This window comes from Schistocerca gregaria, chromosome X (assembly GCF_023897955.1).
Source record: "Schistocerca gregaria isolate iqSchGreg1 chromosome X, iqSchGreg1.2, whole genome shotgun sequence".
In the NCBI taxonomy this organism is placed as follows: domain Eukaryota; kingdom Metazoa; phylum Arthropoda; class Insecta; order Orthoptera; family Acrididae; genus Schistocerca; species Schistocerca gregaria.
In genome coordinates this window covers 384,947,748-384,972,799 of record NC_064931.1, presented here as the reverse complement: position 1 = coordinate 384,972,799, position 25,052 = coordinate 384,947,748, and the positions used below count along the sequence as shown (strand labels likewise).

Genomic DNA, 25,052 nt, shown 5'->3' with positions numbered 1-25,052 from the left:
CATATTCATGAAAGAAAATTTAAGCTTATGTTAAGACTGACCATAAAATATGATGCGCACTCAACTACTGAGTAACCTCATAATAAAACATCTTGAACATTGCATAATCACCATTTCTATGTTAATGCTATGTTTTTACAAACTCATTCAGCAATACATAGTATTACTGAATTTATGTGTGCAAGACAGCCATCAACCATACATAAATTTTCATAAGTAGAGTAATTATGTGTGAGCTTTCCTTCTCTATAGTCTTTAGGTAACACATAGTTGTTAAATTTTGTTTTTCTGTGCCTAGATAACGTCTGAAGGTTTATAGCCATCATGCAATTGAAGTATAATTAAGAAAAGAATTATAGATTCAGTTTTAAGCTTTCCACCTTAACATGATGTACATTGTTTTATCTCACATACTTTTTTAGAATATAGAATTAGTATATAGAATTTGTATAATATATAATATTAAAACATTTAGAGAGTAATATAATACAGATTTAGTGACTTACAAATCCATGTGAAGCTGACTTAACATTAATTCAGAATGCAAATGCAAATTCAACAAAATTAGAGTAATAACTAAATATTTATTACTTATTTGAATGTAGGTATTGATGTATATTTATTGATAAGTTTGGTTTTGAAGACAACAAGGTTTAAGAGAAGACCACATACACTCCTGGAGATTGAAATAAGAACACCGTGAATTCATTGTCCCAAGAAGGGGAAACTTTATTGACACATTCCTGGGGTCAGATACATCACATGATCACACTGACAGAACCACAGGCACATAGACACAGGCAACAGAGCATGCACAATGTCGGCACTAGTATAGTGTATATCCACCTTTCGCAGCAATGCAGGCTGCTATTTTACCGTGGAGACGATCGTAGAGATGCTGGATGTAGTCCTGTGGAACGGCTTGCCATGCCATTTCCACCTGGCGCCTCAGTTGGACCAGCGTTCGTGCTGGACATGCAGACCGCGTGAGACGACGCTTCATCCAGTCCCAAACATGCTCAATGGGGGACAGATCCGGAGATCTTGCTGGCCAGGGTAGTTGACTTACACCTTCTAGAGTACGTTGGGTGGCACGGGATACATGCGGACGTGCATTGTCCTGTTGGAACAGCAAGTTCCCTTGCCGGTCTAGGAATGGTAGAACGATGGGTTCGATGACGGTTTGGATGTACCGTGCACTATTCAGTGTCCCCTCGACGATCACCAGAGGTGTACGGCCAGTGTAGGAGATCGCTCCCCACACCATGATGCCGGGTGTTGGCCCTGTGTGCCTCGGTCGTATGCAGACCTGATTGTGGCGCTCACCTGCATGGCGCCAAACACGCATACGACCATCATTGGCACCAAGGCAGAAGCGACTCTCATCGCTGAAGACGACACGTCTCCATTCGTCCCTCCATTCACGCCTGTCGCGACACCACTGGAGGCTGGCTGCACGATGTTGGGGCGTGAGCGGAAGACGGCCTAACGGTGTGCGGGACCGTAGCCCAGCTTCATGGAGACGGTTGCGAATGGTCCTCGCCGATACCCCAGGAGCAACAGTGTCCCTAATTTGCTGGGAAGTGGCGGTGCGGTCCCCTACGGCACTGCGTAGGATCCTACGGTCTTGGCGTGCATCCGTGAGTCGCTGCGGTCCGGTCCCAGGTCGACGGGCACGTGCACCTTCCGCCGACCACTGGCGACAACATCGATGTACTGTGGACACCTCACGCCCACGTGTTGAGCAATTCGGTGGTACGTCCACCCGGCCTCCCGCATGCCCACTATACGCCCTCGCTCGAAGACCGTCAACTGCACATGCGGTTCACGTCCACGCTGTCGCGGCGTACTACCAGTGTTCAAGACTGCAATGAAGCTCCGTATGCCATGGCAAACTGGCTGACACTGACGGTGGCGGTGCACAAATGCTGCGGAGCTGGCGCCATTCGACGGCCAACACCGCGGTTCCTGGTGTGTCCGCTGTGCCGTGCGTGTGATCATTGCTTGTACAGCCCTCTCGCAGTGTCCGGAGCAAGTATGGTGGGTCTGACACACCGGTGTCAATGTGTTCTTTTTTCCATTTCCAGGAGTGTAAGTTAATGATATGGAAATGTGCTAATGTAAAGCTAGGAGATTTCCAGATAGATCATGAGGCCATAGGTCAGAAATTCCATAAGGAAATCTATGATGTTAAGCTGCTGTGTGGCGTCAATGTTGATTCGGACTACTACATTTCAAAAATTAAAATGAAACTGACACCTAAAAGATAAAGCAAACCTCAAAAGTTATATACAAAGATAACATATGACCCTAGTTATATTGTTAATAATCAGATATATTACGAGAGATGAAGAACACATTTAAGTCACAAACTAGAAGCCACTGTCAATCGATTAAAAGTCTTGGCTGAAGAAGTAGCTCCTGTACGGAAACGTAAGAAACATACTAGGTGGAATGAGGAATGCGATGTAGCGATTCAACGTAGATATTAGGCCTAGTTAAATGACCAACAAAAGAGAACTGAAAGCTCCAGGGACGAATAAATAAATTCTAAACGATCAACCACCAAAGAAATTAGAAGGCTCAAAAGGCAATTTCATGACTCGCTGAAATCTATTGACGGTGCTTTGAATCGCCACAAGACAAGAGATTACTATGAGACCTTCAAACAGTGCCAGTAGAAATACACTCCAAATAGTTCAAATGTCTCGGTGCACTATGGGACTCAAACATCTGAGGTCATCAGTCCCCTACATCTTGAAACTACTTAAACGTAACTAACCTAAGGACATCACACACATCCATGCCCGAGGCAGGATTTCAACCTGCGACCATATCGGTCGCGCAGTTCCAGACTGAAACGCCTAGAACCGCTCGGCCACACCGGCCGGCAAATACACGCCACCTACTCTTCTGATTAAGGATACAAATGGAAAGGTAGCACATATAAATTAAGACAGTTCAATGATTAGGCTAAATATTTGAAACAGTTACTAAATAGCGCGGAACCAGAACATAATTTGGGATTCGACCCCTATCCAAGAAACAAAACGAATTTAGAAAGAGCTATACCACCACATCCAGATGAATTACAAGCAGCGATTAACTCACTTCGGAATTACAAAGCAGCAGGTGAGAACCAACTAGTGGCAGAACTTTCGAAATATGCAAATGTACAAATTATTCTGAACCTACAGAAGCATATTACTAACATTCTAAACTGAGAAGTTACCAGAGGAATGGAATGTTGCAATAATCCATCCACTACACAAAAAAGGAAATAGATTGGATCCAAATAATTATAGGGGTATATCCCTACTGTATATTACTTATAAAACTTTTTCCAGCTTTCTGTATTTTATTCATGAACAGATTGATTGTGAACTAGGCGAATATCAAGGAAGCTTTCGTCCAGGACGAATCAAATCATTAGTCTAAAATGGATGATGAAACATCAGCGGGTCAGGGACAAGAAACTAGTGATCAAGTTTGTCGATATTTAAACCGCATACGATAGTATCCATCGCGAAACTCTACTATCAATTCTTAAAGAATTAGGTTTACATCACAAACTTGTCAACCACGTTGCAGTCACATTTCAAAATACTAAACCCAGAGTAAGGTTCAGAAACGAATTCTCTGAACCTTCCGAGATTCATACTGGCAATGGACAAGGCGATGGATTGTCTCCATTATCGTTTAGTTGTGTGCTGCGGAAAATCATGCGTGAATGGCAGAAGATATGCCCACCGTCTGTTAAGATTGGAAGAAAGATTCGACTTAACTGCCTTGCATTTGCAGATGATTTGGCACTGCTAGTAAACAATATTTATGAAGAAGAGGTTCAGATAGAACAAACAGAACCATTAGCGGCAAAGTTCGGATTGCAAATTTCATTTGAGAAAACAGAAATGATGCCTAGCTTCCAAGCTGACACATCCCATACGATACTCCATAACGATCGAAAAGTTAAAGTAGTAAAAAATGTTTAAATATATTGGTGAGATTATTATCTGGAATATTAATGAAAGAGCATTAATAGATAGTAGAACATTAAAACTTCACCGAACGCAGAGAACCACGTGGCCAACATACAAAAAACGATCTCTCTCAATAAATGATAAATTTTGACAGTACTCCTCCATAGTTAAACCGGAGGCAACATATGCAAGTGGAACACTATTCAGTCTAAATATTCAAGCAACAAATGACGAATTGCAGAAAGTTGATAGAAGAATACTCAGAACAATTAACAGTATGAAACATCAAGTTAATGGGCAGTGGAGACTTTTGCCCAATTCAATAGTGTATAAAGAAAGTGAAGTCTTTATTGATATAATGCGGTAAAGAAGGATTGTATTTTTCTGCCATATATCTGGCCTACCAAATACTAGAACACTGAAGCAACTTTTTGGCAACTTCTGGGACAGTAAAACCAATAACATCTGGTTTAAAGACGTACAAAGTGATCTGGATGAACTGAACATCACCACACACCAAATTCAACACAGAGAAGAGAAACTGCTTCTGAAGAACAAATACACACGGCTGACATTCAGACAATCAAAACGGAAGAAGTATGTCTTATCTGCAGGAGAACGAGCAGCCAGGTCATAGCGAATGAAGAAGTTTTAGGAAACGAAGAAATTGCTAATTGCTATGACCTGAACTTAATCATTGTAGACTCTGTTGTACTATGTTTGGTTTTAGTGCTCCAATGTAGTCGTAAACTACGTAAATAAATAAATAAATGGTTCAAAAATGGTTCAAATGGCTCTGAGCACTATGGGACATTACATCTGAGGTCATCAGTCCCCTAGAACTTAGAACTACTTAAACCGAACTAATCTAAGGACATTACACGCATCCATGCCCGAGGCAGGATTCGAACCTGCGACCGTAGCATTCGCGCGGTTCCGGACTGTGAGCCTAGAACCGCTAGACAACCGCGGCCGGCAAATAAATAAATAAATAAGACTGATAAGAGAAACTATACTAAGGAACTGTAATTGCCAACTTTTATTAGTCCTAATTGCTATATATCCAAATTACTAACAAATTAACTAAAATATTTTAAAATAATCTGCAAGAAAAACTAAAATAAACATATTTCATTTCGTCTCATAAGCTGCAAAAATTATTTTGCTATGAAACAGAGAGTAGAAGTTTAAAATGTGAATACGAACTATAAGTTATTTTTCTCATTTTTTCTATTATCTAGGATTTACATATGAATATGGGAATATGATAACTAATCGTGACGAATATTATAGCGATGATGGAGAATGAGAAACATGATGTTGAGAAATTTATCACCATATCAAATAAATGCTTTGACACTATTTTAGCACAGCGACTATATATGGGCATATTAGTGTGGGTCTTAGGGGTGTATTGCAGCAGCACTGACAGCAGGTGATGTGTGATGTGTTGTAAGGCAGGTTAGCTTGCTGAAACAGCGGACTCAGGAGTACTACACAAATTCGTGCAGCAAGAGGCAGGCAGATCTTCACACTGGTATTGGCAGTGATGTTTTAGGATACATGAATGGTAGCGGAACATATGCATAAGAAGCATGCCACTGCCGATTTTAAGTACTGGATATTTTATATAAACATTATTCTCAGTCCTGCCGCTCTGCGAGGACAAAGGGGTTGTGCCAGGCGTGTTCTCCACATAAAACTGCAAGTATAATTCACTGGTCTGAGTCCACGATGGGGCAACAGTTGTATGCCCTTAGCCCCTCCTGGAATTACAACCATGGTGCCTTCCACGGGTCCACTCCAGCAATCCATACAACTCCTGCACGCTGGACCCAGTCACGCCCCATGCACAGCAGCGATCGTCTGCCAACGCAGGATGAGCACCACAATTGAGTATGCTTCCGTAGTTGTGACGCAGCCAAAGTGCAGCCTGGGACTGCAGCGTGTAAACTGCATGTCAGCATTGCGGGTCATGTAAGCAGCGAGCCCAGCAGCATTCAGCCACCAGCCAGCTGCTCAGCGTCTGATCCGGTGAACTATAAAACACAGATGCTTCAATAAACAAGTTTTTAACTTCGCAGCCACCTCTATCTGGAGCCTCCTAGGCTCTATCCTCGCCTCCATCACCGGCTTGCACCAGCCAGGCTCATTGCTGCCCCTCCCTTCACTGGGGATGGAGAAGTTTAGTGTTAAAATTAGCAGCATCGTCTTCACCCATCATGGCTTCTAGACCATGACCTATAATGTCAAAATGGGGTGGTGAGTGATGGATAACTCGGTTGTTTGTGGGAGGTGGTAGGAAACATGGAAGGGAGGCGTGACTGTGATCTTAACTTGAAGGTTGCTTTCTTACGCTGGAAGAGCCGACTGAGACATATAGGTTTCGGGGTAATGTAGAGAGCGGTAGTTGGTTTATGTAAGATGAACCCAATGTAACTTGCGTGTTTGCTTGGATATACTGTGCTATGCACAGGGTCAGTGGTTCTATTATATGTGTGTGTTCATATTGGAAGGCAGTGTAGAAAGTCTAGTTGGCTCATGATATGATGTAAAGACTAATTTAGAGTTAGTTTGTGGAGTTGTGATTTATGTATGTATTGTTGTGTTTGTTGAACAGTAAGAGTGAAGGCTGGCAGAGTCAGGGATGCAAGGTTTGCAGGAGCTGGAAGCAGTGAAAGCATTGTTAGAGCCGGCCGGGGTGGTCGAGCGGTTCTAGGCGCGTCAGTCTGGAACCGCGGGACCACTATGGACGCAGGTTCGAATCGTGCCTGGGGCATGGATGTTTGTGATGTCCTTAGGTTAGTTAGGGTAAAGTAGTTCTAAGTTCTAGGGGACTGATGACCTCAGAAGTTAAGTTCCATAGTGCTCAGAGCCATTTGTACCATTCTGAGAAAATGTATGATAACTGACAACTGATAATGCATAGTTTCAGAAAACATCGTTCGTGTGCAACGCAGCTAGCTGTTTATTCGCACGAAATAATGGCTGCTATCGACAGGGGATCTCAGGTTGATTCCGCATTTCTGGATTTTCGGAAAGCTTTTGACACCGTTCCTCACAAGCGACTTCTAATCAAGCTGCCGGCCTATGGGGTATCGTATCAGTTGTGAGACTGGATTCGTGATTTCCTGTCAGGAAGGTCGCAGTTCGTAGTAATAGACGGCAAATCATCGAGTAAAACTGAAGTGATATCAGGTGTTGCCCAGGGAAGCGTCCTGGGACCTCTGATGTTCCTCATCTATGTAAATGACCTGGGTGACAATCTGAGCGGTTCTCTTAGGTTGTTCGCAGATGATGCTGTAATATACCTTCTAGTAAGGTCATTTGAAGACCAGTATCAGTTGCAAAGCGATTTAGAAAAGATTGCTAAATGGTGTGGCAGGTGGCAGTTGACGCTAAATAACGAAACGTGTGAGGTGATCCACATGAGTTCCAAAAGAAATCCGTTGGAATTCGATTACTCGATAAATAGTACAATTCTCAAGGCTGTCAATTCAGCTAAGTACCTGGGTGTTAAAATCACGAACAACTTCAGTTGGAAAGACCACATAGATAATACTGTTGGGAAGGCGAGCCAAAGGTTGCGTTTCATTGGTAGGACACTTAGAAGATGCAACAAGTCCACTAAAGAGACAGCTTACACTACACTCGTTCGTCCTCTGTTAGAATATTGCTGCGTGGTGTGGGATCCTTACCAGGTGGGATTGACGGAGGACATCGAAAGGGTGCAAAAAGGGGCAGCTCGATTTGTACTATCACTCAATAGGGGAGAGAGAGTGGCAGATATGATACGCGAGTTGGGATAGAAGTCATTACAGCAAAGACGTTTTTCGTCGCGGCGAGATCTATTTACGAAATTTCAGTCACCAACTTTCTCTTCTGAATGCAAAAATATTTTGTCGAGCCCAACCTACATAGGCAGGAATGATCATCAAAATAAAATAAGAGAAATCAGAGCTCGAACAGAAAGGTTTAGGTGTTCGTTTTTCCCACGCCCTGTTCGGGAGTGGAATGGTAGAGAGATAGTATGATTGTGGTTCGATGAACCCTCTGCCAAGCACTTAAATGTGAATTACAGAGTAGTTATGTAGATGTAGATGTAGATGTAGATGTTACATGGGAAGTTGACAGCTAGGGTCAAATAGTTAGCACTGCTTCAGGTATCGCAGCAAGAGTTGGATGCAGATCCTACACGATTAATCGCTCCCTTTTCTGGAAAATCATGTGAGAAATTGCCGACTTTCTTAGGTGAACGTAAGGTCTTAGCAGAGATGGGTGACTGGACCCACAGTCTGTTACTGCAGATAGCAAACCTGCGAATAGTGGGAGAAGCGAAAACTTGTGTAAGGTGTACAGACTGTGGCAAAATTTGAGCAGTAGGAGAAGGGGATTTTGTAAATATATATACAAAAAAAACATAACAGTGCAGGGTAATTTCAGGAGCTGTGGTGCACTGTCTAGAAGATGCATGGGGAAACTGTGGATGATTTTGTGGACACGATGAGAAAAATTAATGTATACTTGTACCAGTTGAAGCAGAGTGATGCAAAAATGCCATTTTATTGCAAGAAGCTAAGTAGAGGGTGCCTGATGCTTTTCTGAGTGCATTGCCGTTGGGTATGTCAAGAAGAGTGTGTACAGGTGCATCAAATGATGGCATTCTGCTATTAGGTTAGCAATGGAATACGAAAAAATTGACATATCAGTAGGGGGAATGTATGGACATGGAATATTTTCTGTAGACATTAAGTGTTATTGCGTGGATGAATGGGACATTTATAGAGGGTGTGTCGCCAGCCACAGTTAAATAGAGAAAATAGAAGGTATCAGCAGCAGAGGTTTGGTAATGAACATAGGCGTGGATGAAGAGGTGGTAACCGGCTGTTAAACGCAAGGGAGGACCCAAAGTGGTTCTAAAGGCCCAACCATTAAAATTAGATACGTATGTAGAGGTGGAATGTGCACTAATTGGTGTTGTTATACGTAAAGAGTTCAAGTTTTTGTCGGACACAGGGACGCATATGTCATTGGAAACTTAGTGGGTATGAGGCAATGACCTGCCACGATTTAAGTTATGTGGAGTTGGGGATAACTATGTGAAGCCATTGTGGTCAGTGGACAGAGATTTTCCTGTGGGGGCGGTTCGGCTTAACCAGTGTGTGGCAGTTGTACCTCACGTAGGTGAGAGCTGCAGCACGATTCTGGGGTTAGATTTTTGGTATTATCATTGCCCCAAAATTGACATTTGGCATTGTACAACAGAATCTATTCGAAAGCTATGGGAAGCTATTGCCAGTGTAGAACTGTCGCGAGCTATGTAGCATATTGGACAAACCAATTAAACTGTGTAAAATTGCACTAAGGCTTGATTCAAATATTGTGAAGCAGGTGGCATTGGGAAATCGCTTTGAGTGAATGTGGAGCCAGATCCACCTGTAGGTATGTTACATGTTGAAGAGAGTCTGGAAGAGAATGAATGATAGAATGCATCCACCTAGATGTTTTATCAAGAGAAGCGTTGTACACATTCAAGAGAGAAATGGAAGGAAGGCGTCACCTGTAAATATAGATAATTTTGTCGCCAAAGAAGTGAAGTTAGGGAAGGGGATCTTGGTAGCTAGTTTGGAGATTCTGGGTCAGGATGAGCTTTTCGCGATAGTGTCAACCACAAATAACCAAGTGCTACTGTTAAGACTGCATTACTTGGGAAAGTGGAGCACCTAAATGGAGTGGAATGGAGAGAGAGAGAGAGAGAGAGAGAGAGAGAGAGAGAGAGAGAGAGAGAGAGAGCAGAGAGCAGATGGAAGAACTACTGTTGCTATTTGAGGACTTTTTTCACAGGATCCATTGCCATAACCAGTGTATCGGAAACCACATCAGTTACTAGATATTTGCAACTGGTTATGGGAGACTTTATTAACCAACAGTTAGCTAAAACATGATAATGGAAGAGTAACAGTCCATGTGGAGCAGGGATTGTGGTTTTACCAAAGAAATCTATTGATGGTCGTGCTGTGATTACCGTCACCTGACCAGAAAGACTATAACGGAAACATACCCTATCCTCAACACTACTGAGCCATCAGTAACTTGGGACAACATCGGTTCTTTCTGACCACGGCTGTGGAATCACATGAACATGTATTAGGTTTTCATGAAGGGTGCAGAACAACAAACTGGAGAATGGCTGAATGATATTGGTGGAGAGGAAGGAAAGCGGATGTAGATCAATATGTGAGGAACTGCATGCAGGGTGCACAGTGATCAGATCTGAATCATAAGCACATATCATTGCAGAGGCTATTGGAAGTATAAGAACCATTTGATGAACTTGGAATCGATGTATTGGGACCGTTAGATTGAACGCCAGCAGGAAACTGATTAGTATTAACAACGGCTCAAATGGCTCAGAGCACTATGGGACTTAAAATCCGAGATCATCAGCCCCTAGAACTCAGAACTACTTAAACTGAACTAACCTAAGGAGATCACACACATCCATGCCTGAGGCAGGATTCGAACCTGCGACTGTCGTGGTCGCGCGGTTCCAGACTGAATTGCCTAGAACCGCTCGGCCACACCGGCCCGCTATTAACAATGATAAATCAAGTTTCTTGGTACTCTAACGTGGTTGTTAAGCTGAACAAGCAGGCAGTGACAGTTGCACAGGCCATGGTAAACAACTAGATGTTGAAGTTTGGATTGCCATGTGCGATAACTACAGACCAGGTTACGAATTTCATGTCGGACTTATTCAAGGAGCTATGTTAGTTGTTGTATGTGAAGAAATTCTCCTCTTCATATGCAAGTCGATGGTAGGATGCTGAGTTACTGTTTGGATGCATATCTCAGTCACAGGGATACGTATCTTAGGTATGTCTTAACAAATAATTACAAAATGCGAACAAATACTGACAAGGGAAACTCCCCATCGCACCTCCCACAGATTTAGTGGTAAGAGAGTCCAGTGGACAGTCCGTCAAAAAATGAACACTGATCAAGCATAAAAATAGTGAGGAGGTGTAGTGGACTGCGAAAAAAAGCAAAAATAGAAACAGTGAACAGTCCAAGTACAAGAAGTGCAATATAGAGCTGCGTGGAACAGGTACGGCTTCGTAGTTAAGTGGTCATGGTGTTCGACTCGAAAGTGGCAATATTTGTTTTATTTCCCTGTTCACTGTATTCAAATTTATGTTTTTGGTCGTAGTATAGCGTCCATTTTCAACAGCGAGGTGTGAAGAAAAGACGTATAATTAAAGTTGATTCTGCACAACTACTCTATTACCAGGCGAAAGGAAGTGGCTTTAGAATGGGAAGCGCAAACGTTTGATGACAAGGCGACAAGTGAACCGAATCCTCTACCGGAAAACACGTATGGTTTGTCATTCACGACATTAGTGACAATACGTGTGTCATACGATAGGAATCTCTTATCGACGCACCTAATTTGTACGCCTGCTTAATGAGTGAGAGATGCCTTCTTGCCTGATTTAGGTGTTGATATGAATGTGTATCTGATAACTCCAAGGAAATGATGAAAACATAATAGTTTGTCACAAAAGCTGCAACAAATGAACGCAACAGTTTCACAATCACTCTGTGCTCTGTCAAAATGTTTTGAATGTTTTTGATGTTGCTTTCTATTTTGGAAGTTTTGACTCTTGAATTCCTCTATTTTAACATAGTTCACAGCCGTTCATTTGTTGTTTCCATTTCTGCGAGACGTCTATGTGGTGTCTCGACTGCTCTCACTATTCATCACATTTACTTGCGACGGTAACGTATTCTTACCACATGACTAATACTCTACAACTAGTGTATAGAATGACAGCTGCCGAAACTACAGAAAGAGAACAAACATTACAGTGACCGGATGGAGGCAGTTCATAATGTTGCGAAAAAAGTAAAAATATAAAAAAGGTCGCACGAACGAATTTTGATAGCCTTGAGTACTTTCCCGGGACGCCGTGGCTCTTCCACTTCACTTGATGTTGCACTTATTAAGCTTGGACCGTTCACTGTTTCTATTTTGCTTTTTTCTTTTCTCATTTCAGTACACCTTCTTCGTATTTTCACGCTTGAACTGTGTTCAGTTTTTGGTGGGCTATCCACTGGCCCATCTTACCACTAAATCCGAGGGTGGTGCGATGGGAAGTTTCCCCTGTGAGTTGTGACTGGACAAGATGGTGTAATGTCAGAAAATATTGTCACCGCTCGATCTGATAAACGCAAAGAAAGGTAAAGTTGGGGATTAGATACACGAGTTTGTAAAAACAGTACAAGAAATATGAAAACAAGTATAGAAGGTGAATATGAAGGCGTTAGAGAAGCAGGAGGAATCACTAAATGGTACAACAACACTACTGCAGTATAAAGTAGGACAATGGGTGATATTATCCAATTCTTACAGGCCATAAAGTAAGACGAACAATTCATCAAAGATATCAGGGACACTATCAGGTGGTGAAGACTACTTCAACAATCAACGTGAAGCTTCAGCTGCCAACAAGAATGACAATAGTGCATGTTGGACATCTACAACAACTTCCAGGTGGTCCAAAGTCGATTCCAGCAGTTTCGAGGGCAGAGCTGGAGAAGAACACGAGGAGAAGGATTCAGAGTAAGAGACAAGGTGTAGCTTCTGCAAGACGTACCGTAAGCATAAAGATCAAAAAAATGAGAGGCGTTTGTCCAGGTACATTTTTTTATATTTGCTTGTGTATAGCATTGTAGTGAATAATTTATGTTAGTGTAAAGATTTTTTCTCTTACTTTTGTTGTGTGTGAACGGGCTTGGAAGTGGCAACAATCTTCGGAGGGGGGAGGAAGAATTGCATTAGTCCCTGTCCTTAGGCTGTAATTCGTGAAGGGCAAGAATGGAAGGACTGTGAGTCATAGCAGTATTGCATTTTGTTGCGTGGATCACGGCGGGGGCGTTGAAGAACCAGCACCTGGAAGGAGGAGTACGTTCTTGAGTGAAGAGTATGAGATAGTTTCCAGCCATCAGTGGGTGCTGGAGTTGGTTTTTAAAGCATGGAAAATGTGAAAATGGGTGCTGAGTTTGGAAGAATTATTCGACGGACTTTGGCAAGGTGCCAAGAGCAAGGGGGTGCTCAAGAAAGTCTCAGGGCAGTCAGTGTGATAAACTGCATAGATCCTGCGAGGAGCTACGAGAACATATGAGAGAGGTAGTCGCAGTTGTGCCACATACACAACGAAAAAAATTTCGAAGACAATATTAGCGACGTCAGCTGAAGTTGATATCAGACAATGAGACGAAACTGGAATATTAATCCAAATTATTCACTGATTGCGAATTTCGTCATGTAACATCAATGATATCTATAGAAACTGTCGAAGTAGTAAAATACCTCGCAGAGATAAGTAAGTCGGCAGAGGAGTGGCAAGCCCCGCAGATAGCGAATATGGAGAGTGAAGTTCTTAACAATACATGGTAGTTACGGAAAGTGATGGATAGAGTAATGGACTACGCTAATGCGTCAGAGGCCACGATGAATCGGAATTTGAGAGTGCTGCAAGCACGGGTAGAAGAATTGGACAAGGGAATTATAGTGACGAGGCTGTTACAACCATTAGGAGATAGTGTATGGGACACACGAATGGTAGTGTCAAACTTTCAAGAATCCATACATCACGTATTGCATTGACAACTGAGCGGTAATCTCCTGTCACCTGACAGTACTTGTTAGGATTACAGTAAGCATGGAGAAAACTGCATCTTGAGTTAAGCCTGATTATGGAACTCAATAGACGAAACCTCTCTACTACCACATACCAACACTAGAAATGAAAACTGACCAAGTAGGGTTATATATTCTAATTCAATTTCTAGTAACAGGAAGCCATGCAAATTTTTAGTGTTGTGCCATTCACCGGCCGGTGTGGCCGTGCGGTTCTAGGCGCTTCAGTCTGGAACCGCGCGAGTGCTACGGTCGCAGGTTCGAATCCTTCCTCGGGCATTGATGTGTGTGATGTCCTCAGTTTAGTTAGGTTTAAGTAGTTCTAAGTTCTAGGGGACTGATGACCTCAGATGTTAAGTCCCATAGTGCTCAGATCCATTTGAACTTCTGGTGACATGACAGCAGTGGCGAGATGGTAGGTGCAGGGGAAGCTTCAGGTTGCAGACAGACTGAAGGGAAGTGGGTTATTAATCAAGAGGTCTACATACGACATAAGAGGACAAACCTTCCATCCGACAACCAAGATCACGCAACTGAAAGTATCAAAACTGCAACTATATTGGCCAAACATACCTTAGGAATTCCTTTGGAATTATTGCCAACGTAGAATATAACATTATTAAATCATACTTTACAACCTGATCCATTCCATGTATCAATTCATTGTCACATGGGAGGGCGCATTTCAGCCAAACAGTTAATGCACAATGTAAACTGATCTGCCAGAACATTATTCCACCTACCTAATAGCTGTATGTCCACCTTTGACATGGATAACAGTGGCAGCGCGTCGTGGCATGGAAGCAATGAGGGCTTGGTAGGTCGCTGGAGGGAGTTGGCACTACATCTGCACACATTAGTCATCTAATTCCAGTGACTTTCGGGGAGCGGGACTATGAGCTCTGACGCAACGTTCAATCACATCCAAGATGTGTTCGATGGGATACAGATATGGTGCGTTGGGGGGCCAGCACATCATTTTGAACTTGCCACTGTGTTCCTCGAACCACTCCATCACCCTCCTGGTCTTGTAACATGGTGCATTAGTTGTTGAAAAATGCCACTGCCACCGGGAAATATGATCGTCATGAAGGGATGTGCGTGGCCTGCAACCAAAGTACGATACTCCTTGGCCGTCACGGTGCCTTCCACGAGTTCAGGTGGGTCCATGGATGCTCACATGAATGTTCTCCAGAGCATAATGGAGTCACCGCCAGCTTGTCTGCGTCCTGCGTTACACGTATCAAGGAGCAGTTGCGCTGGAAGACGACGGATCCGCACCATTCCATCGGTATGATATAGAAGGTATCGGGATCCGTCATATCATGCAACGCTCTGCCACTGTGTCAACGTCCAGCGCTGACGGTCATGAGCCCATTTCAGTCGTGGTTGCCGATGTCGTGCTGTTCTCATTTTGAACATGCATGGGTCATCGATTGCGGAGGCCAATGGTTGGGAGTGTTCGGGGCACTGCGTGTTCAGACACACTTGTATTCTGCCCAGAATTAATATCTGACGTTAGTTCCTCCACAGTTTGCAGCATGTCCTGTTTTACCCGTCTGCTCAGCCTACGACGTCCGACATCTGTAATGAGGGGTGGTTGCTCAACATCACGACGTCTGGACGTGGTTTCACCTTGGTTTCGTCACGTGGTGAAGACACTCACTCCAGCACTCTAACACCACCCGATAAGTCGTGTAGTTCTCGAAATGGTCGAGCCTCCGAGCCATCACAATATGCCCTCGGTCAAACTCAGATAGATGGCAAGCCTTCGCTGTTCTACACACAGGCGGCACTCTCACTGATACTACATGCACCGTGTGTGTGTCTGCGTAGCAGTCATTCCTCGCGAGGTAACTCTGCTTTCGCCTGGACGGGTTAATGTCGATTGATGGGCGGTGATCATAATTTTCTTGGTGATCGGTGTAGAGCAATACAGAGGACAAAGACGCATGACAATGATTTTGAGTGCCACTGTGCCAAGTGCAATAGTGACTCTGGCTCTGCTGTACGTAGTTTTCATTCTCCTGAGACTCAGAGCCGACCGTTAGCATAAACCAGCGATAGTGCAGATTCTAGCAGACAGGATCCTTAGAGTATAAGATGTAAATTTGTTCTTAAGAAAAACAAGACAACGGTCCAAGCCGCGAACGTTAAAATACCCAAATATGCAAAACCAGTGTGATAAATATACTAATAACCAACGTAGCAATAAGCAGCATAGTGAGAAAGGTTGGATACGGTATCTAAGCTATGTGGTTTTGGTTATAAATTTTCTCTTTTCTTTGTACGAGTGTGTAGGATAGTGTGAAACTGAGTATAAGGTTGACCCAAGGAACTGGGTCTTGTTCAGAGGGAAGGGGACGGGGGTAGTGGTAATGTAGCGCACATCTTCGGGGAATACAGAACAATTTATAGCTGGCTGGTCAGTGTCCTGTTGCATCTCAGGATTTACCCTACTAATTTTCAATTTATCGATTCCATCACTGTTGTTGGGTTAATCATCGTAATTCTTACTCCCTGTTTCTGTAGCAGCTGACTGGAAGACACGATCTTTGCATCTCAAAATACCCTTTGATTTATAATAAATTAACCATTGTACTATATATCTCAGTATTTTGATTTGTGATAACGTGTTCGGTCCTTGCATACAAGCATTACTCTCCTCCGAGCTACTCAACCATTCTGATTACATTGTAGTCACCAGCTACTTGGAGTGGCTTTAAAGGTGCCATACGGTTGAAAGTTTTTGCAGCCTTTTTGTATGTATAGATGAAAAAGGAAGGGCATGGTTAGGGCTGAAAATCTAAATCAGTCACAGAAGAGTGGGTGGGAAAACTGGCCGTTATCTAGCCAGTGAAACCATCCTAAAATTTACCTTACATGATTTAGAGAAACCACATAAATCCTTAAGGAGGACAACTAAACTATGATTTGTACCCCAATCCTGCCGATATCGTAGTATTAATCATAGGGTGATTTCACACTATTCTGAAAATGAAATAAGGGCTCCTCATATAAAAGTATGACGAAAGGAGAGCAGGAAATTTCCAGTCCCTCCATTAGGACCTGCACAAGACATAAGTTAGTAGAGTTTATTTCAGGATATTATTCCCGTGCTTACTGTAATTATATGAAATTCCTGTAGATTATAACTGCGTCGGTATTCAAGCGACAAGTACAATTGTGAAATTATTTTATTGTTGTAAAAACTGTAGAAGAACAACAGAAGAAATAGAGCCGTAACTCATTATAGCATTAATTTATTTAATGTCCGTTTCATTCTTCACCCTCAACGGTACATCGAGCTGCTCAGGATCATTTGATCGAAATACTCGACGATCTAGTAGTAGGGTAGAGGGAATAGTAATTGGAAATATTGGAGGGATGCACCTAGTTCCACTATTTGCCTTACAACAAAGGAGAACCTCCGGAAAACCAGCAGAGTTAATTCAAAGCCTTAGATGTTTTCCAGGTTTCTTTCTGTTTTACTCGTTAGATCAACAGTTGTAGATTTAATAAATCGTTGAGTTGTTGATATAGTCACTAGTGCAAATGAAAATATAGGTGAGTTTTCGCCTGACTCGTTTCATACTTTGCTCACAAGAGCATCAGTAATGGGCTGAAATTATGCAACGTATTTCAAAAGAGTCATCTGATTTCATAAGACTATATGTGGGCGATCCATAAGTAATGTAACACCTTTTTTCTGAAATCGGGTTGGTTTTATGCAGGATTCCAATACACCATATTATTCAAGACTCTTTTGGCACAAAATCTCATTTTTCAACATAACATCCGTTCAATGAGACGGCCATACGCCATCTTACTCGGAGGGTCTGTATGCCCGCATGGTATCATTCCACAGGTCGACGTCGGAGCCAACGTATTCCTGCATGATTTACCTCCCCATCATCCAAGTACTATTTACCGCGGGGTGCGTCGTTCATCGGGCCAAACAAATGTAATCTGTATAGTGCGAGAACGGGGCTGTAGGGATGGATGAGGAAGGATAGTTGAAAGATGTTTGGTGAGCTCCTGTCGGGTGCGCAGACTTATTTGAGACCTTGAGTTGTCATGCAGAAGGAGACATTCGTCCTCATTTTTGTGACAACAAACAAGCCGAAGTAGATTCTTCAATTTCCTGAGTGTAGTACAATACATTTCAGAGTTGGTCTTGCTCCATGAGTGAGGACATCAAACACAATAGCCCGTCCAGAGTCCCAGAAGACTGTCACCATGACTTCACCGGCTGAGGGTGCGGCTTTGAGCTTTTTTTACAGAGACGTGGTGTGGCACCACTCCATGAACCAGGTTCTAAGTGATGAACTCCGTGTTAACACATGTGTCGAAGTCCAACAAAAAATTGTCACGATCAGCTTCTTACGCGGAAGCAATTCCGCACAAATTGTCGTTCGTTGCTCATTATGATATTCTGCTAGGAACCTAGCGGTCACACCCCTTTGAGTACCTCAACTGGTGGACGACTCTGTCAGTACTATCAACAGAGACGTCCATTTGAGCAGTGACGTGTTTGTGGTCCGTCGATCATCTGTAACTGAGAGGGTCCGCACGTTCCAACACTACAGTAATCACAGCTGTTAGCGGCTGGCCAGCAGGCGGGGGATCGTACAGCTTTGCACAACTTTGTTGGCCTTGCCCAGCGATTCACCACGCTTTTGTTCACTACCAGGTCTCTGTAGACATTCTGCAAGCAGCTATGAATATCTGTGATGCTCTGGTTTTCTTCCAAGGGAAACTCAATGAGAGCTCTCTGCTTCGAACGCCACCTCCGTTACAGATTCCATTTTGAAGGCCACGTATGGCGCTGCCATCCATCGCAACTTCATGAATCTATAGGGGAGGAATCCCATAACAAATTCCGCATTTTTCAACCTAAACTGACAGAGCAAGGAAATGTGTGGTATTATTATTATTATTATTATTTACAGAACCATGCGATTTTACGAGCGTGTATCTTTCACTTACATCTACATACAACTTTGGGATACTATTTATAATTGGATTTAGCAAGAATGTTTTCATCTACCTTTACAAAATTTTAATTGTTATCTCCACTAGATGCACGACAAATATTAAGACGATAGTTACCTTCGTCCAAATTTTAGGGACGATGTTTGTAGGTACAATATTCTCTGCTAATTGCTACGCGGTGTCACAGTTCAACCAAATTTGTTGGAAGCGGAGAGACATAGATGGGTCTTTCAGAAACATCCACAAGCAAATAATCACACACTGTGTGAACAGGCGATCCTCGAAGCCAGTACTATGGTGTGAGATCCCTACACCCCTTACGGACGATGTAACATTGAGACCATACTCTTGACGAATATTACGCCACACAATTAAAACAGAATTGCGCCTTTTGAAGTGGAGAATGTAGAGAAACTGTTGTTGCCGTGTTATCACTATCTCGAGTCGACAAACACTGGACAATGAACAAAAAGGCGTACGAGTTTTCTGCACCAAGAAGAACCGAAGCGTGAACCACTTGAACGGGCAACTTGTAACTACTGCGAAGATAAACTTTTATTTCCAATGCGTAGGTTAAGCTGCAGCCGTAACTTCTATGTTCATTCTAGTGGAAGCTGTGGTCTTGTGAAATACGATGTATCTTCCTTGAAAAATCATTTGTCATAAAAATCCTTGAATGGTTGCTTTACAGAATGTATCTTATATATTTACTACTTTAAAGACTGTAAACAGTCCGTATTGCTTGATGATTTGTGTGAAATTTAGTATGTGCATTTACAATTTTCCTCTAATTTCCTCACCTGCACTGGCAATTTCCTCCAGTATTAAGAAGTATATACTACAGAACATTTAAAGAAACGGTGGATGGATGTTTAAAAGTATTATATAATGTCAGGTCATTATGATACTTTCATGAAGAGAAAGATATGTTTTTGGGAGAATTATAGACTTAAGCTTCAGTTCCACGTGTGATGACACTAAAAAACTGTACCAGTCTTTCATGACAATTATGGAGCGACCCGTATTCTCCCTGACATACACTACACATAGCACAGAGGCAACATTGCAAGTCCACAAAAAATTAAAATAAAGAAAGAGTATGGCTTTAATATTGTGATTTGGGTCCTTTAATAGCCATAAAAGATGATGTGATTCTCTTGTATACGGTTATTCGGCTGAATATTTATATATAGCAGATCACATGAATGAAATCACAATTCACCTATCAAACCCCACTCTCTTTCGCGTCAAATTTCCAGAGACACCAGATGAAATGCGTGAATTTCAGTTTACAAAATCAGCAAAGAATTATTAACAGAATTTTGACCATTCGAGGTGAATTCCAATTCGTGAAAAGCCGATTTCTGCCATACTGATCTCCTTCAACCAGGACACATAAATTGTTTTACTTCCTGTCGCCAGGTGCGCATTTTTGAACTCTCGAAGCTGGGCAATATATTTTAAGATAACTTTATTCTTGAAAGACAAAAAATCAGTACATCCCCTTTAGAAGTTTCCAATTTACTCTAGAGTTATTGTTGCAACATTGCATGAGGACTACATGATATGATGACATTTACAGCTGAATAGGATAAACTGTTCTGAGGTATCAGGTATCGAGCCATTCTTAGTACGTGGTGTAGCTACCACAGGCGGCAATGCAGGAGCTGACTCTGTCATCCAGTCGATCGTGCAGCTGGCGAATACTGTCTTGGGATACGTTATTCCACGCCTGCTCGACCTGTTTAAATAGTTCGGTAAGAGCTGTTGGCTGACGAGGCGCACGAGTCACTTCTCGTCCCATCATATCGTACACGTGTTCGATTAGGGACAAGTTCGGACATCGTGTTTGCCAGGGAAGTTGCTGCACGTCTTGCTGAACACGTTGAGTTCCACGGGCAGTCTCTGGGCGAGCATTATCCTGCTGGAATAACACATCACAATCCGGGTCTAACAAAATTCTGCACGTACCAACGCTCGTCAGCGTCCCTTCCAAAAGCAGCAAAGGTGAACGTGAGCTGTAGTTTAACGCACCATAGACCATAAGTCCTGGGGTGGGGCCAGTGTGGCTTGTACGAATGCACTCCGTGAGACAGCGGTCACCAGATTAACATCGTACTCACGAAGGACCATCAGAAGCGTGCAGGCAGAATTTGCTTTCATCGCTGAAGGCCACAGTGCTCCATTCAATCCTGTGACGACACCAATCGAGTCGTGCACGTCGATGCTGTAGTGTGAGTGGAAGCCGTGCTAGAGGTGTGCGTTCCTGTATTCCCACTGCTAGTAAACGGTTCGTGTGGACTTTTCTAGGCTCACAAGCACTTCTCTCTTATTTCTTCTGTGGTAGCTGTACGACCTGCCACTGCTGCCCTTACAATACGACAATCCTGGCAGGCCTATGTGCTGTGTGGACGTCCAGAACCTCTTCTACAGGTGTGAGAATGTTCACGTGACCACTGACACCAGCATCACTGCACAGCTGATGTAGCACGTCCGGCTTTTGTCCCAGTTCTGGGAAGGCCACAAATTAACCCCGAAATTCGCTCATTTGGCTGTAGGAAGAATGAGTACGTCTCAATGCCATGATTGCCTGCTTGCTTCACACGTTTGCCCCACACTTAGCCTTCTGGCTGTGAGCAGTCAGTATTAAAGAGTAGACACACATGGTGCTCTGGCAATAATGCCACTATATCTGTTGGTCGGCAACTTTGGAACCATTATCAGTATATTTACTATCTGCCCAAGTGGCATATGGCGTCACTGGATCAAATTCTACCTCGTGTTTCCAGGTGTACTAATTTTCTTTCCATCAATGTATTACTGGGAAAGTACAAAATGTGATAAGATCTATATCGTTTGAATGATAGCTTAATGACTAATGGAGTTACAGTAGAGTAATGTGAGTACCGAGAGCAGGAAATACTGATTCTGTCAGTACTGGAACTGTTATTCTGAAAACAATAAGTAATAACGAGGTTATAGATAATTTCTGTAGCGTGACATGTAGTTGCAAAACAGTTAGTAAGATTATCTGAAATGTTCATTTTAAGACTGCTGTTTTTGAAAATTATTATATTTAAACTACAGAGAAGTAAGTTTTAAGTTTTAATTGAAATACTCATTTTTGCATGGACTTCAATGTCAACTTTTTGTTGGTTTTCTATAATACACTCCTGGAAATGGAAAAAAGAACACATTGACACCGGTGTGTCAGACCCACCATACTTGCTGCGGACACTGCGAGAGGGCTGTACAAGCAATGATCACACGCACGGCACAGCGGACACACCAGGAACCGCGGTGTTGGCCGTCGAATGGCGCTAGCTGCGCAGCATTTGTGCACCGCCGCCGTCAGTGTCAGCCAGTTTGCCGTGGCATACGGAGCTCCATCGCAGTCTTTAACACTGGTAGCATGCCGCGACAGCGTGGACGTGAACCGTATGTGCAGTTGACGGACTTTGAGCGAGGGCGTATAGTGGGCATGCGGGAGGCCGGGTGGACGTACCGCCGAATTGCTCAACACGTGGGGCGTGAGGTCTCCACAGTACATCGATGTTGTCGCCAGTGGTCGGCGGAAGGTGCACGTGCCCGTCGACCTGGGACCGGACCGCAGCGACTCACGGATGCACGCCAAGACCGTAGGATCCTACGCAGTGCCGTAGGGGACCGCACCGCCACTTCGCAGCAAATTAGGGACACTTTTGCTCCTGGGGTATCGGCGAGGACCATTCGCAACCGTCTCCATGAAGCTGGGCTACGGTCCCGCACACCGTTAGGCCGTCTTCCGCTCACGCCCCAACATCGTGCAGCCCGCCTCCAGTGGTGTCGCGACAGGCCTGAATGGAGGGACGAATGGAGACGTGTCGTCTTCAGCGATGAGAGTCGCTTCTGCCTTGGTGCCAATGATGATCGTATGCGTGTTTGGCGCCGTGCAGGTGAGCGCCACAATCAGGACTGCATACGACCGAGGCACACAGGGCCAACACCCGGCATCATGGTGTGGGGAGCGATCTCCTACACTGGCCGTACACCTCTGGTGATCGTCGAGGGGACACTGAATAGTGCACGGTACATCCAAACCGTCATCGAACCCATCGTTCTACCATTCCTAGACCGGCAAGGGAACTTGCTGTTCCAACAGGACAATGCACGTCCGCATGTATCCCGTGCCACCCAACGTGCTCTAGAAGGTGTAAGTCAATTACCCTGGCCAGCAAGATCTCCGGATCTCTCCCCCATTGAGCATGTTTGGGACTGGATGAAACGTCGTCTCACGCGGTCTGCACGTGCAGCACGAACGCTGGTCCAACTGAGGCGCCAGGTGGAAATGGCATGGCAAGCCGTTCCACAGGACTACATCCAGCATCTCTACGATCGTCTCCATGGGAGAATAGCAGCCTGCATTGCTGCGAAAGGTGGATATACACTGTACTAGTGCCGACATTGTGCATGCTCTGTTGCCTGTGTCTATGTGCCTGTGGTTCTGTCAGTGTGATCATGTGATGTATCTGACCCCAGGAATGTGTCAATAAAGTTTCCCCTTCCTGGGACAATGAATTCACGGCGTTCTTATTCAATTTCCAGGAGTGTATATAGATGTTCATAACGATGTTGACAAATCTAAGGAATGTCTCAATGATGTCCTCGTATGGGTCGCACCACACGCTTAGCCTAGTGACTTATATTTTCCACATACGAAGATAAGGAACGATTCATAATTGCATTCTGTCACAGGCAACGCGGCTGCCCAATTGCGACAGCGGACGCAGGAATCGCAGCTGACGGAGCAGCAGGAGCAGCAGCAGCACATGGACAGCGCGGATGCATCGTGACGGCAGCACGCGTTGTCGCCTGTCCAGCGGCCGTGTCGTGCTGCAGCAGCCGGCCTCTGTAGCTGTCACGCGATCACGGCCTGCTGGCTTCCCCAGTCCTCGCTACAACACTGTTTGCATGCTTTTCGCATTCCGTAGCGGGCTAGAGCGGAGGCAATGAAGCGGGACAGACGTACTATCAACGAGGTTTGTCCAGAAAGTAAGATCCGATCGGTCGCGAAATGGAAACTACAGTGAAAACCAGAAACGTTTTATTTGCAACAGTTAGCTACGATTTCCACCTACTTCTCTGCATAGGCGACGCTCCAGCTTCTTATTTTATCGTAGTGTTGTATCAACTTTCCAATATCCTCGTCATAGAAAGCAACTGCCTGTGCTTTCGGCCAGTTATCTGCACTGGCCTGCAGTTCGTTGTCTGTGGAAATTTTTTGTCTTCATAGCGGTTCTTGTGAGCAGAGAAGAGACTCACAGGGAGCCAATTACGGACTTCTCATCGGAAGCGCTGCAGGCGCTTCTTCATTGCCCCTGCAGAGTGCGGCCTAGAAGTGGCATGAAGAAGGAACAGCTCGACAGTTGTGTTATGTGGGCTGCATGACACAGGCGAAATATCTAACCAGGCCCTCATACTTGGCGGGAGACGCTATTCCCTACGCATCTTTACGTATCACTGTTCATTCAAAACTGAAAAGAGAGACGCAACACGATCGACAGGCATACTAGAAATACTGCTCAACACCTCTGTGCAAAGCCTTACCGGATTTTCCCAGTGGTTTCCATTTCACGACCAATCGGAATTCACTTTCTGGAGAAACCTCGTAAATGTGGAATATCACTAAATCTGGGGAGAAAAAGGAAGTTCTATTCACTGTCTTCATTTCCTCTGCCATTAGTTGAGAAAAACAATTCGTTTTAGATTTCCTCCCCTAAAAAAATTTTTCTTTAACCGTTGAAGCTGATAAATCTGTCATTGGAAAGCCTGGCAGTGAGGGTGGTGTGCACACTTCAGCCGTTGCTTACCCTGGTGACTGGCAACACTGGGATAAGCGTCACACAGCACCTCTGTTTCTCATTGCGACTGTTCCTAGATAAATTTATACTCTCTGAGAACTTTCGCTGTCGCTTCAAACCTAATACTTGTCAAATTTGCTTTGGATCGCACATAGTGAACACTACAGAGACGAAGTACCTTCACCATACGTATTCTAACAAGAAATTGAAAGCTAAACGTTCTACGCGGGTGGAATGTGAACGCTACAGACGAATCGGGAAGACTGATACTATTGGCTGCAGAATCACGTGGTACACAAGTTCATCATCCAATGCTCACTGCCAGTAACATGTTACAATGTCCACTTTAGGCAGACTACTTTGCTAACTTCTGCATCACGTGTTGTTTCAATAGGGCTTCTTTATTGGGGATTAGAATTTTATCTACTCAATCATTTACTCATACATGTTAGTTTCCTTCAAGCAACTCACTGGTGGCGCTACAGCTGATGATGTCCACGTACCCATCGTAGGACGGTCTGTAAAATGTCGTAG

At 43.8% G+C, this 25,052-nt stretch overlaps 1 protein-coding gene across 1 annotated transcript in view; it reads left to right on the top strand.

Moving 5' to 3' along the window:
- Nucleotides 1–23,510, top strand: part of LOC126298075 (tachykinin-like peptides receptor 86C) — a 115,495-nt gene extending 91,985 nt beyond the window's left edge. Inside the window, exon 5 of the mRNA XM_049989394.1 lies at nucleotides 23,413–23,510. Within this exon, the coding sequence (XP_049845351.1) occupies nucleotides 23,413–23,510 (98 nt within the window). The remainder of the gene's footprint in view (nucleotides 1–23,412) is intronic.
- Nucleotides 23,511–25,052: the final 1,542 nt, after the last annotated feature.